This window comes from Triturus cristatus, chromosome 12 (assembly GCF_964204655.1).
Source record: "Triturus cristatus chromosome 12, aTriCri1.1, whole genome shotgun sequence".
NCBI lineage: Eukaryota > Metazoa > Chordata > Amphibia > Caudata > Salamandridae > Triturus > Triturus cristatus.
Genome location: NC_140595.1, coordinates 760241914 through 760258514, shown reverse-complemented (window position 1 = coordinate 760258514; position 16601 = coordinate 760241914). Strand labels below are relative to the sequence as shown.

General features: G+C 43.9%; 1 protein-coding gene across 1 annotated transcript in view; it reads left to right on the top strand.

Moving 5' to 3' along the window:
- The window catches only part of LOC146782738 (extracellular calcium-sensing receptor-like), a 40637-nt gene that overhangs the window by 11116 nt on the left and 12920 nt on the right, over positions 1 to 16601 (top strand). Inside the window, exon 4 of the mRNA XM_085639547.1 lies at positions 11976 to 12203. Within this exon, the coding sequence (XP_085495673.1) occupies positions 11976 to 12203 (228 nt within the window). The remainder of the gene's footprint in view (positions 1 to 11975; positions 12204 to 16601) is intronic.

The following is a 16601-nucleotide window of genomic DNA, read 5'->3' as shown; positions in this document are numbered from 1 at the left end:
TAGACTGGCTCCCACCTAACTCAATGTCTCTGTGCTTCATCATTGAACGTGCGCAATGGGCCCTGTTGTAGAAACCATCACCTGGTGCCCGTCCTCGACCAATAAATGCTAGATCCCTTAATTATAAGGATAGGGATGTCATTATTTAGCAGGCAAGGTTGAAGGAATCCCTTACCTATGCCTCCCATCACAAGATGATTTTCAAGGATTACACTAAGATGGTTCAACAGCACTGACAGTCTTTTGCCAAGAAGAAGGCTCGCCTGCGGGGCTTGAGATCCAGTATTTCCTGCTCTTCCCAGCCCGTTTGAGGGTGTTATTCCAATCACAGACACACTTCTTCAAGACGCCTGAGGGGGTGTTTAATTGGACGGATGAAGTCGTAAAACTGAAGCCCAGAATAGACTCTGACACTTCATCTGGGGGTCCGGCGTGATCTCCACACAATCGGCGAGAAGCAACGTCATCGGTCGCGTTCCAAGAGATGATCCAAAACTTGCAGTAAATCCCGTACGCGCTTGATGGAGGGTCAACCTGCGCCAATCTCATCCTAACTCACAACTGCAGAGCCATGTAGGGACATTTAATAAACTCAACACTGTGAATATAAGGGCTACCTTTGTACATACATCCCATTGGTTTTAATATGCTTTATGTACAAAGAATGTTCATTGGGGATTCATTGGCAGGGAGTCTATCCTACCCCCGGTTGGGGGCGGGATGTTCACTGTGCCGCGATAGAAGCTTCAACTTTATTGAGGTATTGGGGTGGGAGGGAGGGCAAGAGGGGCTGTGGGAAGTTATTGTTTGTTCCCAGTGTCATTATCATTAACCCTGAGCATAGTTCCTGTAGTTGCGCTACGCGTAGCTGAGTGAAGTGCACTTTGCACTACGCACACTACGCATAGATACATGAACTGCATAGTGCAGTAGGAAAATGCTGTTCGCAATGATTGCACAGTGTGGGATTCTTGTCCGCGCCGTGCAATCATTGTGAACAGCATCATGCACAGTGCAAGCGGTCGGTTTCTGCCGCTCAAGTAGATTTGTACTCGAGCTGCAGCTTTCTCAACGTGGACTGGTAGTTTCCCATCGTGAGCGGTCGCGAGCATACGCGACCACTCGCAATGTGAAACCTGACCTCTATATATTATATCGGCCTGTTCTATAACTTCTGAACACTGCTTTATACATTTATTACCGTGATGGATTATGCTCTTTTATGTATATTGTGTCCTAGACCTAAGTCTTTTCTAAAACTTGTTTTATGCTTTTTATTCAAACATGCTTCTACTAATTTTATATCAAGATACTTTTAAACGACTTTCTGTGTTGTAAAATCTTTTTATCACTGAATAGATACTGTTTTATTGTATAGATGTCAAATGATGCTTTTATGATACATGTTGTCGAACAAAGCTATTTGAACTGAACTGAACTGAAACCTGACCTCCAAGCGTTGAGAATCTTGCTGGGAGGTTTATTTTCCACGCTTGCGATCGGCAACTTGATGTTGCCGATCGCGAACGAGGAAAAAGTCTCGCCTGGATTTTGATTTTGCTCTCTCGCGGTCGCCAACTTGATGTTGAGAACCGCGAGCGAGCAAAAAATGCCCGCTATGCTACCCGTTTTTGCACTGTGCTACGTGCAATTTGCGTAGCGCGCAGTTGCACAAAACTACGCACACTCCGCGAGCGTAGCGTAGTTTTCCACCGAGGCCTAATTATCATTCACTATCTACATGGTTCCCTGGTGGAATTTATCACTCATGCATCGGCTCACATCCATAAGTCACACCACTATACATGCCATCTACCATGACAGAATCAAGGGGGCAGGGACTTAATATTATGAGCTGGAATATCCGTGGCCTTCTGAATAAGATTAAACGGGGAGCAATACTTCACCAAGCTAAGCGCTACAAGGCAGATGTCCTGCTCCTACAAGAAACTCACCTGTAAGGTAATAAGATATTTTGCTTAGCACAGTTTGGATAGGTCCAGACCTTTCATTCTGGATTTACTGGGGGCTCCCCCGGCGTGGCAATGCTTATTCAGAGTAATGTTCCATTTGTTCATGATAAGACATGGTCAGATCCTCAGGGCAGATACATTGTAGCGGCAGGTACATTATACGGCGAGATCCTTATTCTCTGCAGCGTATATGCCCCTAGCATGGAACCTTGTGGGGTGCCTCATGACACTCTGAACGAGATTTCCGAGGGCTTAACGATAGCTGGAGGTGAGTGGAATGTTGTACTGTGCCCATTGGCCGATAGATGGAGTAGTATGGGTCGACGGTCGACATGTGGCAATAGAGGCAGCAATCATTGACTCAGGGGGTGGGATGGGTAGACACGTGGCGGAAACTCCACCCAACAGACCACAGCTTCACATACTTTTCTAGTGTTCACGAGTTCTTCTCTCGCAGCGAATATATTTTCATATCTGCACCCCATCTCCGTAGACTTGAGACAGCGGGATTTTACCTAGAGGCCTCTTGGATCATTACCCTGTGTCGCATCAGTTGTGCTTAGATCCTAGACGCCCTCCATTTTGCATGCGGCTCTCGCCATGGCATTTGCAAGATGAGCAGTACAGACAACACATGCACACAGGCATTTCAGAATATTTATCTAACAATACTGGAATGGTTGAGTCGCCTGAAACTCTATGGGAGGCTATGAAACCTACACTTAGGGGGATGGATATTGCACTCTGCTCTGCGTGACATAAACAGCGCCTTGAAAAGCTACCACAAACAGAGGCCCACCTCATTGAGTTGGAGCGTAGGAGTAGGGGAGAAGACGAGGGGCAGCGTTCTGGCAACTGCTTATTACACAGCAGACATATGCCAGTCAACTGTTAGATGAGGCCAAAACGTGTTGGCTTGCTAACCGTATATCAGTGAGATGATAAATCCAGCGCCCTGTTTCATTGCCTCTGTCAACAGAAACTTAGGCCGTTAACTATCCCAGGTATACTTGGCCCGCTGGGCAAGTACTCACTGAAAAAAAATAATAATAATTATAGTGACACCAAGTACTCACTGACCCAGCACAAATTGCGACAAGCTTTGCAGAATATTTTACAGATTTATATGCTCCTAGAGAGATCCTCCCAGCAGACACTATCCACCAGTTCCTGGCCAATTTGCCTCCATGGTCCCTGCCGCCCCACTGACAATTGAGGAGATTCAAGGTACCCTGTCAGACATGCGTTCGGGTAATGCGCCTGGTCTGAACGGCTTCCAATGTGTGTTCCATAAAAATACAAATCTCAATTGTTTCCTCCATATCTGGCAGTGCTTAATGCTGCTGCGGATAGGGGATGCCTCCAACCTGACTGGCGTCACGCGGAAATAGCTATCTTTTTAAAATCAGGTCAACCCCAAGAGTTCCACACCTCATACCACCCTATCTGTTTGCTTAATGTTGAGGCTAAACTTCTTGCAAAAGTAATCGCCAATCCTATTGTTCCACATATTACAGAGTTAATTCACCCTGATCAAGCCGGCTTTATGCCTGGCTGCGCCACACAACATAATATTCGCCGTGTACACAATGCTATTGCATCTGTGGACTGGCTGGGTGGATCGGCGGCGCTTCTCCTTTCAGACATAGACAATGCCTTTGACTCACTTAGTTGGACCTACCTCTTCGCACTCCTGAGTCCCTTGAATATTAGCCCCCGTCACCTCATGTATATCCACCTCCTCTACACTGATATTACTGCTTCTGTCCGGGTGGCAGACTCGACCTCGCGGACCTTCTTTATTGGGTGGGGAATCAGACAGGGATGCTCCTTGTCCCCCCACCTTTTCGCATTGGCCATGGTGCCGCTCATGTCTTGAGTAAGAATTGATGCCCAGGTCTATGGCTTTGAGTGGTCATGGGAATTCTCAGACCTCATAGCGCTATATGCGGATGATGTACTATTGTTCATTACACATCGGGCCCGCGGCTACTCAGGATAATGCTAATCTTTGGTGAGACCTCTGGTCTTTATATGAATACCCATAAATCCTTCCTTGGGCCACTGTGGGGGAGAGACCAATTGAGTGAATGGGCACGTTAGGTCATGGTGGTCCCAGATGGGTTTAAATATCTTGGAGTGTTCCAGTCGGCTTCCCAGCCCATTTCATGGGATCGGAATCTAGCCCCACTATGGACACAGGTCAAGGAACAGATGCATTCATGGTCGCACTTACCATTGTCTCTGTTTGGCAGATCTGCCATTTTTCATCTCTATCAGCTTCAAAATCACCCTTACCTAATATTACCCACCTGGTTTAAACAACTAAATGCAATCCTTGGTCACTTCCTTTGGGGGGGATAAGTGCGTATGGCACTAAGAACCTGCTTCCAATGTACATTTTGCGAAGGCATTGCAACTGCAGATATTCAGGCATATCATGCCATTTAGCATCTTCTTATCCGTAATGACTGGTGGTATGGCGACAGACGAGATCCAGATTATGCAGTTAAATGCTGGTTAATGGACACTAACATCACTACATATGATCCTATTTTCGGGCCTGAGGCTTAAAACACTACCGCCTGCAACCAGGACGGTTTTTTAGGCCCCTTTTTGGCATAACGGCCTACTTCCACAGCTGTCCAAGCTGTCCGGATTTGCAGGCGGGAAGGCCATTGGTATCTCTACGGTTGGGGAGGTCCTACACAGACAGACCTTAAAGTCCTTCCAGGAGCTCCAAACAGAATTTCTGCCATGCTTTCTTTCCCTATATAGCACACCTAGAACACATACCTGACTTCAATCCTATTGAGGCCAAAGTCTTTATGTGGGAATTGGGTGACCACAAAATGACTGCAATATTTCGTACACTTGTGACTAATAGCCCCACTACACTCAACACAACACGAGATGCCTGGCAAAAAGATCTGGATCCCATAGATTGTGATTATTGGGCGGAAGCACTGGAGTCCCCGTGCAGCACAGCCATCACGGCACGTCTCCGCTTTATACAATCAAAATATTTCCACCAGGTCTATTTCACTAGACACAGGCTTTGGTGGGTGGGACTGATCGCCTCCCCACATTGCCTGTACTGCAAGGCTGCAGAGGGTACTCTCATGCACACTGTCTGGCAATGTGGGGCATTATTGAGGTTTTGGTGAGGCATGATCACTGGCCTCTCCGAAGTACTGGGATATTCCACAATCACTACACCTAGCTATGCTACATATCACAGAAGGAATAGGGAGCAATAGGTATAAGCACCATTTATTATTCATTGGCCTCACTCTGGCGAAGGGAGATATTGCCGGGCCCTGCAAGGTTGCGTCCCCACCATCGGTGGAGGGTTGGAAGAGGGGTCTCAACTTCTCTGTGGGCCTGGAATAACACTCTTTAAGGCGAGGGTGTGCCTCTAGAAACACCCTACAAATATGGAGGAGGTGGGTGGACTATCGGAGACTCTATTTAGAACCCATTCCCCCTGCAACAACTATTGAGGAATTGGTGTGATGATCATGTGATGAGTGACAGTTTAGACTCCAACTATGTAACAATTCGATCTGGGTGGTTGGGAAATGCATGTGCTAGACTACATATTGGGAATATGACACTGTTGTTTATTATTTGGGGTTTAACTCAGATATCTCTAACTTCTAAACTGATGTATTTGGATATTGCAAATGTTTACATCACTATTAATACTATGTCTATTGTAATATTGGTAACCCTGGTTATACAAGGGCGGATTTGTCTGTCGACAAAAAGCAAATTGTTGTGAAAAAAAGAGCCAAGGATGATGGTTTGGGTTGTATTTGACAGAAAATCACCGAGCCAGTTTAAGGCCGCCCCATGAATGCCAATCTCCCGTAGCCCATGTAATAATTTAGAATGGGACACTGTGTCAAAGGCCGCTGACAAATCGAGTAGTATTAGCATAGCTGGAATATTGGCATCTAACGAGCCACAGATATGGTCGGTCACCGCAACTAAAGCAGTCTCAGTACTATGAGATTGTTGGAAACTCGATTGTGAGTAGTCTAGGATGTTTTTAGATTCAAAGAACTCTGGGAGTTGTGAATTGATATTCCTTCCAAGAGCTTGCCCAGTAATGGGAGCAATGAGATTGGATGATGATTAGAGAGGTTTGACGGTGATAGATTAAGTTTCTTTAAGATTGGCCTAACCTGGGCCTCCTTCCAGGAGGCCAGAATTCTCCCAAAATGAACCAAAAGGTTGAATATAGAATGTATGGCAGGAGCCAGCTGATGGGCAAGAGGTGCTGTGATATTCGGGGGATAGATAACCAGATGAGAGTGTGAATTGGCTGTGACAAGAACCCTCTGGATTTCTTCCAAGGAGAATTTGTTGAACTTTCGTAAGCTGGGTGTACCGGGAGCAAAGGAAACAAAGGATCCAGTCCCTTCCAGGTGGCCGGAAAAGCTCTGATAAATTATGTTTTCCTCGAAGTAGTTGGCCAACGAATCGCAGAGCGACTGTTGGCTGGAGAGCATGCTCGAGGGTTGATTCTGAGATGCCCCCCAAAAATCTGGCAAAAGCATTAAAAAATGCTGAAGTAAAGATTATGGTTGTAAGTGGGAGAACAGGAAGGTAAACTAAGCAGAAGTCACAACAAATATTTTACCACTAAGAAAAATGCATTTCAATCAAACAAATCAAACTACATTTGTAAAGAGCAACACTGTCACCCCTAGAAGTATTTGGGCACTGTGACTCAGTCAAAGAGTCAGGTCTTGAGTCTCTTTCTGAAGTCTGCCAGCGAGAGGCTATATGGAGCTGGCAGGGAAGGTCGTTTCACATTTTGGCAGCGATGGTTGAGGTAGGCCAGTCCTAGGTAGTAAAGGGCTTTGTAGGCGTGCATGAGATCTTGAACTAGCATCTCTTTTGGATTGGAGAGGCAGTGGAGGTCTCTCAGCTGGGGGGGGGCAACGTGGGGTTGATTAGGGAGGTCCAGGATGAGTCTGGATGCCTCAATTTGTATGGTCAGGAGTCTTCTGAGGAGCTGGGTAGATATGCCAGCCTAGAGGACATTGCCTTATTTGAGGTGGCTGGTCACGAGGGCCTGAGTGACGGTCTTTCTGGTGTTAGTTGGGATCCAGCTGAAGATTCTGCAGAACATGCAAAGTATGTGGAAGCAGGAGGAGGCGACTTGTCGTTTCATGGTCAGTTGGCAGTCAAGGATGATGCTGAGGTTGTGTGCCTGGTTGGTCAGGGTGTCCCCGAGTTCTGCAGGCCACCAGCTGTATTCCCATGCGGAGGTGTTCTTCCTGAAGATCAGTACTTCTGTTTTGTCAGAGTTGAGTTTGAGGAAGTTGTCTCTCATCAATTTAGCTACATTGGTCATGCAGAAGTTGGGTTTGGTGTTGGCCTCCATGAGCGAGAGGATCATTTGAGTGTCATCTGCATAGGAGATTATGTTGAGTCTGTGGGATCTAATGACATCTGCAAGGGAGGCCATGTACATGTTGAACAGGGTGGGGCTGAGGGATGATCCTTGTGGTACACCATATATAATGTCTTTGGGTGCGGGGGTGAAGAGGCAGTCGGATGCTCTGTGTGCATCCTGTAAAGAAGGAGGTGATTCATCTTGCTGTATCCCTATGTTGCAGAGTCTGTTGATGAGGGTCTGATTCTCAAACACATTGGAAATAGGTTTCCTTTGATATTTGAAGTAAATGTAGATATTTTGGGGAAATTCCAGAAGATTTCAGGAGCACTCCTGGAAAGCTACACAGCAGTAGTTTTGGAGTTCTTTTGTGAATTACAAGTCTTTATTTTCTCAATGGGGAAAACACTTTTCCCATGAAGAATCATCTTTACATACATTTGGACACATTTTGGGGATGTTTACCCTCCACATTTGCCTGAGGTATGAATTCATTCTATTCTCTGACTGTACGCAGGCTGTAAATGTGCCTTGAAAATGTTTTTAAATATTCACTCATGCATATATTTGTATGTGTTGATCTAATTTCCAAGGAATTTCCACTCTTGAGAAACTATACACTATCCATTTGAGCAGATAAACTTACATTTAATATTATACCACACATTTTACATGTGTGTAAATCACTTTGCAAGTGTTACTTCACATTTTGTGATTACACAAATTAAGCCTCTAATAATAAGTCAAACCATGTGCACCTAAGTTGAATTCTGTCTTAAAGAATATGGTGGAAGGTGTTCAGAATTGTCTGCAGCATTGAATCGATAAAACTAAACGTACTAAGGAAAGAAAAATGATGCAACTTGCCATACTCTAAGATTTAACCCATGTTGTTTAATTTCATTGCTTTTAGAAACCTTTTTGGGCTAAAAGCACTCTTATTCATCTTCTCAGTTTAGGTATTATGGATCAGACAAAGATATGCTATTATACTTGTTTACTTTCACATGAATGCATCTTTCAGCTAAAAAAAGGATGATATAATTAAGCACATAACAATGATTGCAGTGATCCTACTGTTGGAAATGCCATTGTTTGTATGGTGAACCCCAGAGTATGGACTGTTTTTTTTGGCTGTCGAACCATGTTAACCAGTAGAATTTGACATCTGCTCCCCATTTAAACATGATAAGACTGGCATACCCCTGATTGGTAATATTATTTTACCTGTAAGTCCCTAGTATATGGTATAGAGGGTAACTAGAGCCTGTTAGTTAAATCACATTAGTAGGCTGCAGCACCCATTGTGCCACCCACTTTAGTGACAGTGCAAACATGACTGCAGGCCTTCCACTTATAGCCTGCCTGTGCATATTAAAACTGCAAATTTAACCTCTCACTGATGGATGAAGTTCCAACACTGACAAAGTCTGAATCCCCCAGGAAGCAGCACCACACCGCCCTTCTCTCCCCTACTCACCTGCGCAATGCAAGTTCCCAGGTAAGTCCATTTTGTGCATCGGATGTGAGCAGATCATGCTCTCAAACAATGTACATCATACATCGAACAGCAGCGAAACAACCTGTCAATGTAACCCCTTGTGATAGCTCAATACATCTCTTTTAAATAGACCTTATTGCCAATATGGCAGAATGCATGGAATTTAATAGTAGAACATGTAAAAATGTGATGTTATGCATGTCCTTACAGTAAACAAAAACCCTGAAAAGCTATTTTCCCTGTAGCAAAGATGAATATTAGTTTGAAAGTATTGGGGTGCAACATTCAATGTAATATTATTGCCTGCTAGAACACACCTACAAATTTATTTCTTGGACTTTTTGAAATACTTATTACAAGCTCAATTCACTGCTGAAGTTGGCATCCTAATAAATATTTTTGAAAAGGGACTTTTAGAAATGATTACTACCCTATCTAATGCCCATAGAGGCCCAATGGCATGAGCTCCAACTGATACATGGCAACTGTTGAAAATTGGGTTTCTAGTTGGCAGAGGTATACACCCTATCCAAGCAGGAGCCACAATCCTAGTAAGGGTAAGTCAGATACAAACCCTAAATTAGCCGTTGTTTACCATCTGATAGCTTGGCACAGAGCAGTCAGGTTTAACTTAAGAGACAATGTGTAAAGTATTTGTGCAACAATTCAAACAGTAACACAGTGAAAACACGACACAAAAAGATACGAACCAGGTTAATTTTGTAAGTAAAACAAGGCCAAAACATTAAAACAAACAACAAGCAGAAGTCGAGATATGAATTTTCAAAGAACAAATGTAAAATAGCGATTAGAAGCAATAAGTGCTTAAATGGGACATCTGGTTGCACTAGACAGGGGCAAAAGTTCAGGCCGACACGATGGAGTGCAGGCCGGATAAAGCGGATAAAGGGACCCACTTGGGCCTGCTGAACCAAAGCACCATCATCCAGGATGCATCATCGATGACGAAGGTGCCAGATGCTGCCATAGCAATGCGTTGATGTTGAGCCACGCAGTGGACGAGATGCTTCAATTTTCTCCATTCAACTGCAGCGATGTGTTGGTTCTGATTGCAAGGCACTTGTTTCAAATGCGATGCACTGCTGCTGCTTCCATAGTAGGCAAAGCGTTGGTTCCTAAAGCGATGCACTGGTTCCATAGGCGATGCCCCAGGTCCTCTCCACAAAACAAAGAGGATGCACTGTTTCTGACTCACGCAAAGAAGATGTGCCATTCAGATGAGGATCCGTGGGTTCTGGTTGAAGCAACACTTTATACCCACTTCCAAGGGCCCAGGACTGGGTTTTGAGCTACTTGGCAAGGCAAGACATGCAGAAAACAAAATCCTGGTGCTACAGCAGGATACATTGAAGTCTTTGATGTCCCTGAGACTTAGAACAGGAGGCAAGCCAGCAAGCCCTTGGAGTCACTCAGGGTTCAAGTGATGTAGGTCCAGTCCTTCTCACAAAGGCAGGAGAACAGCAGGCATGCAGGGCAGCTCAGCAAGGCAAGTGTCCAGCAAAGCAGCAGTCCAGCAGGGTGGCAGTCCTTTCAGCAGCACAGCAGTTCTTCTTCCTGGTAGAGTCTTCACACCTACAGAGGTATGCTGAAGTTATGGTGTCAGAGGTCCAGTATTTATAACCAGATGTGCCTTTGAAGTGGGGCAGACTTCAATGAAAGCTTTGAAGTGGACATAGGTCACTCCAGGGTGGTATGCAGCCCTTTTTGTGTGGACAGAACACAGTCTATAATAGGCTGTGCCCGGCTCCTCCCTCCCATCACCCAGGATGGCCCATCAAGACACACCTAAGCTTCCTTTGTGTGTGGCTGTCTAAAGGGAATACACAAAGCCCAGCTGCCACACAGCCCAAACTGAACAGAGACAAGCAACAGGCACCAAATGGCTAAAGTAAGTAAATGCCAATTTCTAAAAGTGGCATTTGCTAAACTGTAACTTAAAATCCAACTTCACCATAAGTTGTGAATCCAGTGACACCACACTTGAAATATCTATCTCGTCACAATTGGGAATTACACTCACAAGATGCAATAAGGCAATCCATATGTTATGATTTGGGAGAGATGGGCCTTTCACTACCAAGACATGTTGTACTTAAAAGTACATGTTCTGCCCTTTAAATACGTTGCACTCTGCCCTTTAGGTCATACAGGGCCTACCATAGGAGGTGACTTGTATAAAAAGGGAAGATTTAGGCATGGCAAGAGTTTTATCTTGCCAAGTAGAAATGGCAGAATAAACTGCACAACCAGGCTCTGCAATGGCAGGCCCGAGACATGGTTAATGGGCCACTTTAGTGGGTGGCACAATCAGTGCCGCAGGCCCACTAGTAGCATTTAATTTGCAGGACCTGGGCTCATGTACTAGGAACTTATAAGTAAATTAAATATGCAAACTGTGTATGAGCCAATATTACCATGCTTAGAGGAGAGAGCACATGGACTAGCCACTGGTTAGAAGTGGTAAAGTGCTCAGAGTTCTAAGGACAGCAATAACAAAGTCCGAAAAAGTGGAGATAGGAGACCAAAGGCTTGGGGGGTAATGTTGCAGAGAGGGACAGTTCTAACAGCAACTAAATAGACCCCCTGATGAAGTGTGAAAATGTGTCCTCAGAGCAGGACAAAGGCCTTGGGTGTGCGAAGGTGTGTCTGCAGGATGACCATCTAGGCTGTGCCAGTGAATTTGATCACTTAAAAAAGGCCTGCCTGGTCACAGGAAAATGTCAGCTGACACCTAGCAGGGCCCTCCATTGTACCACCTGTCAGACAGGCATTACATTTTTTAAGTGTTTAGTGCCTGAGCAAAATGAGATCCCACAGTTGAATTTCAATTCTCAAAGACTTGTCCCCTTTTTGTAAGGCAGGTCACATTTCATGCAGGCAATTCAGCAACACCTACAGTGGCCTGCGATGCTTATTTGAGGAACAGATGAAACACCCCAGAATACCATTCTGTCCCTACAGAAAAATATTGATTAAATGTTGTATCTGTTTAAAAATAACCCCACTCATTGACCAAGCATGCTAACAAAAGCAATAGGTTGATATTCTTTCCTATGCTCTCTTTTTCTAGCTACTTCACTATATTAAAAATGTACAGTTTCGGAACAGGTTTGGCAAAGGGAAGTTCTTTGATGAGCATGGAAACCCTCCAGCACAATATGATATTGTTAACTGGCAAAGGAGTCTTAAGGGGTCTATAATTCAGGTGAAGGTTGGTCAATATGACTTCAGTGCATGGGCAGAAGAGACCCTCGTTATTAACACTAGCGCCATCAAGTGGAGTGATGGGAATTCAAAGGTATGCATTTTCCAGGTACGTACATTTTATTATGTTATTTGTTCTTTTTTATATAGCTTGTGCAGATAGATGGGTATTTGAGGGCCCCATGGGGCAGGGAAGGTGGTGGAGTGAAGAAAGACAATAGACAGTAAACTCATCCTTCGTTAAAGTTATATTTCCATAGCACAAAGAATACTTTCGAAGGTTGGAAAGGCTGCTTGCCAGGCTGTATCTATAAAAAAAAATGTGTTCAGAGCATATACATAAATCTGTGCATTCGCGATCTATGATGAGTCAGCATTGAGAAAACACATGAAATCTATTCTTATGAAATTATGATACTTGCCTGCTGGTCCCTTGTGACATCTTATCTGAATGATAGCGCCTTGAGACCCTCACGGGTGAGTGGCGTGCTATATAAAACCCTGATTGATTGATTGATTTAATGATGAAAATATCACAGTACCAAGCAGCTCTGTGTTACTCAGCTGTGTTCACTGTAGAATCATCCTCCAACGCGTCTTAATAATATTGTCAACTTTTGCTGCCCTTGATTGCGAAAAACTATGATCTGAGAAAATAACTATCCTATGCTACCCCGAGACGCTATACCTAATACTCCCAGGTTTCAATCCCGCATCCAAGCTTTATGCTGACTGTTTTACTAGAACAACCGGAAAAGAGTTGCATACTTTACCCTCCACACTATACAAATTATAAATGCGCAAAATAAATTATAGCTCAGATTTACTAAGGCTTTGCACCCGCACTTGGGTGGTGCAAAGTGGTGCAGAGTGACACATACTATGTACTACACACCACATAAGGTGTTTTGTGCTAGAAAGGAAAACTTTTCAAACAGCAAAAAGGCTTTGCTCCACTTTTTGCTGCTTTGGATCAAAGGCGGGTGTTACAGGGTCAGTACTTGGGTTGATCCACACGAACCCAGGTTTTGATACAAAGCCTATGCTTCTAAAATAGCCACACAGAGTTTTGCATCAAAAACTAATGCCTAATTGAGACAAGAGCAAAGGGAATTGTGTTTACTTCTCAAGAAAATGAAGCATTGCTTCCTGGTCCAATTTCCCGTAGATTAGGATATGTGATTGCCCTGATGAATTGCCACAAATCAATAGTGGCTCCATTTTTGGCAAGAAACATGTTGAACCTTTCTTAACTTGATCCCTTTACATAAATGAGAAGGGACATTATTTCCTATCTAGTTTCAGTTTTTTGTCTTGACAAGAACCACCGTTATAATAAAGTATTAATTAGGTGGCCCTTAGTTATTTTTAAAATGTTACTCTTTTTCCCACCAATCTACACACTCTGCACTCTCACGACAGGTTTGCTGCGGTGAATAATCTTAGAAGATCTTTGACAAAGTACCCCCTTGAGGGGCCGTTGGGCATTGCAGCGCCAGCCCAACGAGGAGCTGCCCGATGATGAAGATTGCCACCCATTGCGTGGATGAGGGCTCTTTCTCTTGAATATTCACATTCCACCAACCACCATTGTTGTGGGAAAGACAATAATGATGTACCGCATGAGACTTATTTAGGAACTACATATGCTTTTCATATCGTTAATAGTCGAATTGCTCATTTTTCTTTCTTGGTATATGTTTTAAAACTGGTGTTCTTACATTTTTCGGTATTAAATTGTTACTTGCAACTGAGCAATGTTACTGTAAAATGCATTGTGTGATGACCTATGTGTGTCATTTCTCTTTACCACAAGGTTAAGAGGCCCTCTACAAACTTCCTTGCAGTCAATAATATCATTCTCATTTTTATCCATGTTTACTTTGGTTTGCTTTCTTCTCACTGGGCCTCTCACTACAAAAGAGGACAACTAACAGAAATGCCCGCATACGCACACAGTCGCACAGATATTGCTTAATGCCTTATACACAAAATAAGATCTGTTTTTTTTCTCCAAGGCAGTATTCTTCATATTTATTATAAATTCTTCTCACAATGCCCTTACTGAAAAAAAAACTAATTAATTGTCCATGGTCTGCCACAGGAGGCACACGTTTAAAGCTAACATTGATCAAGTGAATAGGTCTCTTTTATTAGTGAGCCAGTTCCTCATTGCTTGGCAATTCTGCGAGTGTGGTTATTAACCCTGGGCTTAATTTGCATAGTAGCGCTACGCTGCGCGAAGTGCACTTCGCACTAATCAAGCTACGCGTAGCTACGCAAGCTGCGTAGTGCGTTAGGGAAAATACTGTTCGCACTGATTACACAGTGCTGGATGCTTGTCCGCACTGTGCATTCATTGCAAACAGCATCTTGCACAGTGCAAGCGGTCGTTTTCTGCCACTCGAGTAGATTTATACTTGAGCGTCAGTTTTCTCAACACGGACTGGTATTTTCTCATCGCGAGCGGTCGCGAGCATACGCGACCACTCGCAATGAGAAACCTGACCTTCCCACGTTCAGAATCTAGCTTGGAGGCTTATTTTCCATGCTCGCGATCGGCCACTTGATGTGGCTGATCGCGAACGAGGAAAAAGTCTCGCCGGGATGTCATTTTGCTCGCTGGCGGTCGCCAACTTTACGTTGAGGACCGCGAGTAAGCAAAAAAATGCCCGCTACGATACGCGTTTTTGCACTGTGCTATGTGCAATTCGCGTAGCGCGTAGTTGCGCAAACTATGCAAACTACTCGAGCGTAGTGGTTATGTGAATGGGTGAATGAAAGAAAGTGTCCATATTTAGATGAATGGGTGAATGGATAGATAAATTAATGTATGGGTGAATGAATGAGCAAATTAATCAATACGTTTGTGGATAATTAATGGGTAGGTGCATGGGTGTACGGATCAATGGGTGAGTGCATGAATATATGGTTGAATAAATGAGCGCTGGATGAATGAGTGAGTTCATGAACAGATGACCGCGTGAGTGGTTGCAGACAGAATTCACTAATCTTATAGGCTGACCTCAGAGAGAAGTAGTAGCATTATAAAAAGGAGAATAATTATCAGTATATGCCAGTTCAAACACTAGATCGAGTAACCACCATGCAAGGAACAAACAACCACAGTATATAAGGAATGCCAACCTTCTTGCTAGTGAAAAAAAGCATAATGCAAATGTCTGTATCATTGTTACAAAAATGTCCACAATATGTCAAGAATTATCACAATACACATGTTTTGTTTATGTTTGATCGAATTGTGAAGCACTACATTGTTACAGTGCTGTTTTTTTCAGGAGCAGGAGAGCTTCTCCAGTTGTGTCAGCAGGCAGAAGGCAAATGAGCTACTTAAATTCTTTAGAGTACTTGAGGTTTGCGCTGACTTGGAAAGGATCTGGAAGACTGCCTGGCCTCTGTATAGAGGGCGGGGGGCCCATGGGTTTCTTACCATAGAAAATGCACAGACTATGGGCAGTGGCATAGCCTGTGTGTCATGGGCCCCTGCGTGAGGAAGGAAGTGGGCATATTTGAATCATACAGTATGTCAATAATCAGGATTTGATGGGCCCCTCAAGGCTCTGGGCACCGGTGCCACTGCACCTGCTGGGCCAATTAAAGTTTCACCTCTGGTGAAGTACACTTATATCCTTGGGCATATCACATATCCTCTATGTGAAACTGCCAAAAATAAAAGTTATTACTGTCTGCCACCTACAGTGATTCAAATCCTTCAAGAATTAAAGACATACAGGCACATGCATCAACCATTTTTGCGAGCGCACAAGGTGCCATTCACAAAAATCGTTGCGCCCTCAAAAATGGCATTTGCAATGCATCAAGGTTCAAGGCACTCGCAATTTGAGAATTCGCAAATATTTGCGATTTCTTAAATTGCGATTGCATTTAAGGAATCACAATTTGCGATTCCTTAAATGCAATACAAGAACCACTTTAGAATAGCAATTTCGCTAATAGGGGGTGCACATTATCATGAAGTTGAACTTAATGGTAATTTGCAAGAACTTAAAAAAATGCACTTTAGTGCATTTTTCAAAGTTTGATGTTGCACACACACATGCCCTTGGGGCATGTGTGTGCGCAACATGGGTGCACGTCACTATTTCAGGGGTGCAACAGGGTGTCATTTTGACACCCTTGCACCCCTGAAATTGCATGCGCAATTTGCGAGTACCAATTGGCACTCAGCCTGCGCAACATAATAACTGTTCATAGAGCTGCTGATTGGATAAGCCACCTTGCACAAATCAATTTAGAAAAAAACTATTATGTTGTATGCTCACAGTTCTGTCCACCTATGGTGACACAGGTGGGTAACAAAACATTTCAGAGAGTGCCATTGCTTCGCCTCAATTGCTTTGTAAAAGTTTACATTTAGTGCTCAGCAACCTTGTGTGGCCAATGTCCGAGAGCAAAAAAAAATTGCCCACTATCACCCAAAATGGCGCACGGAGTGGGCCAGTAAACAAGG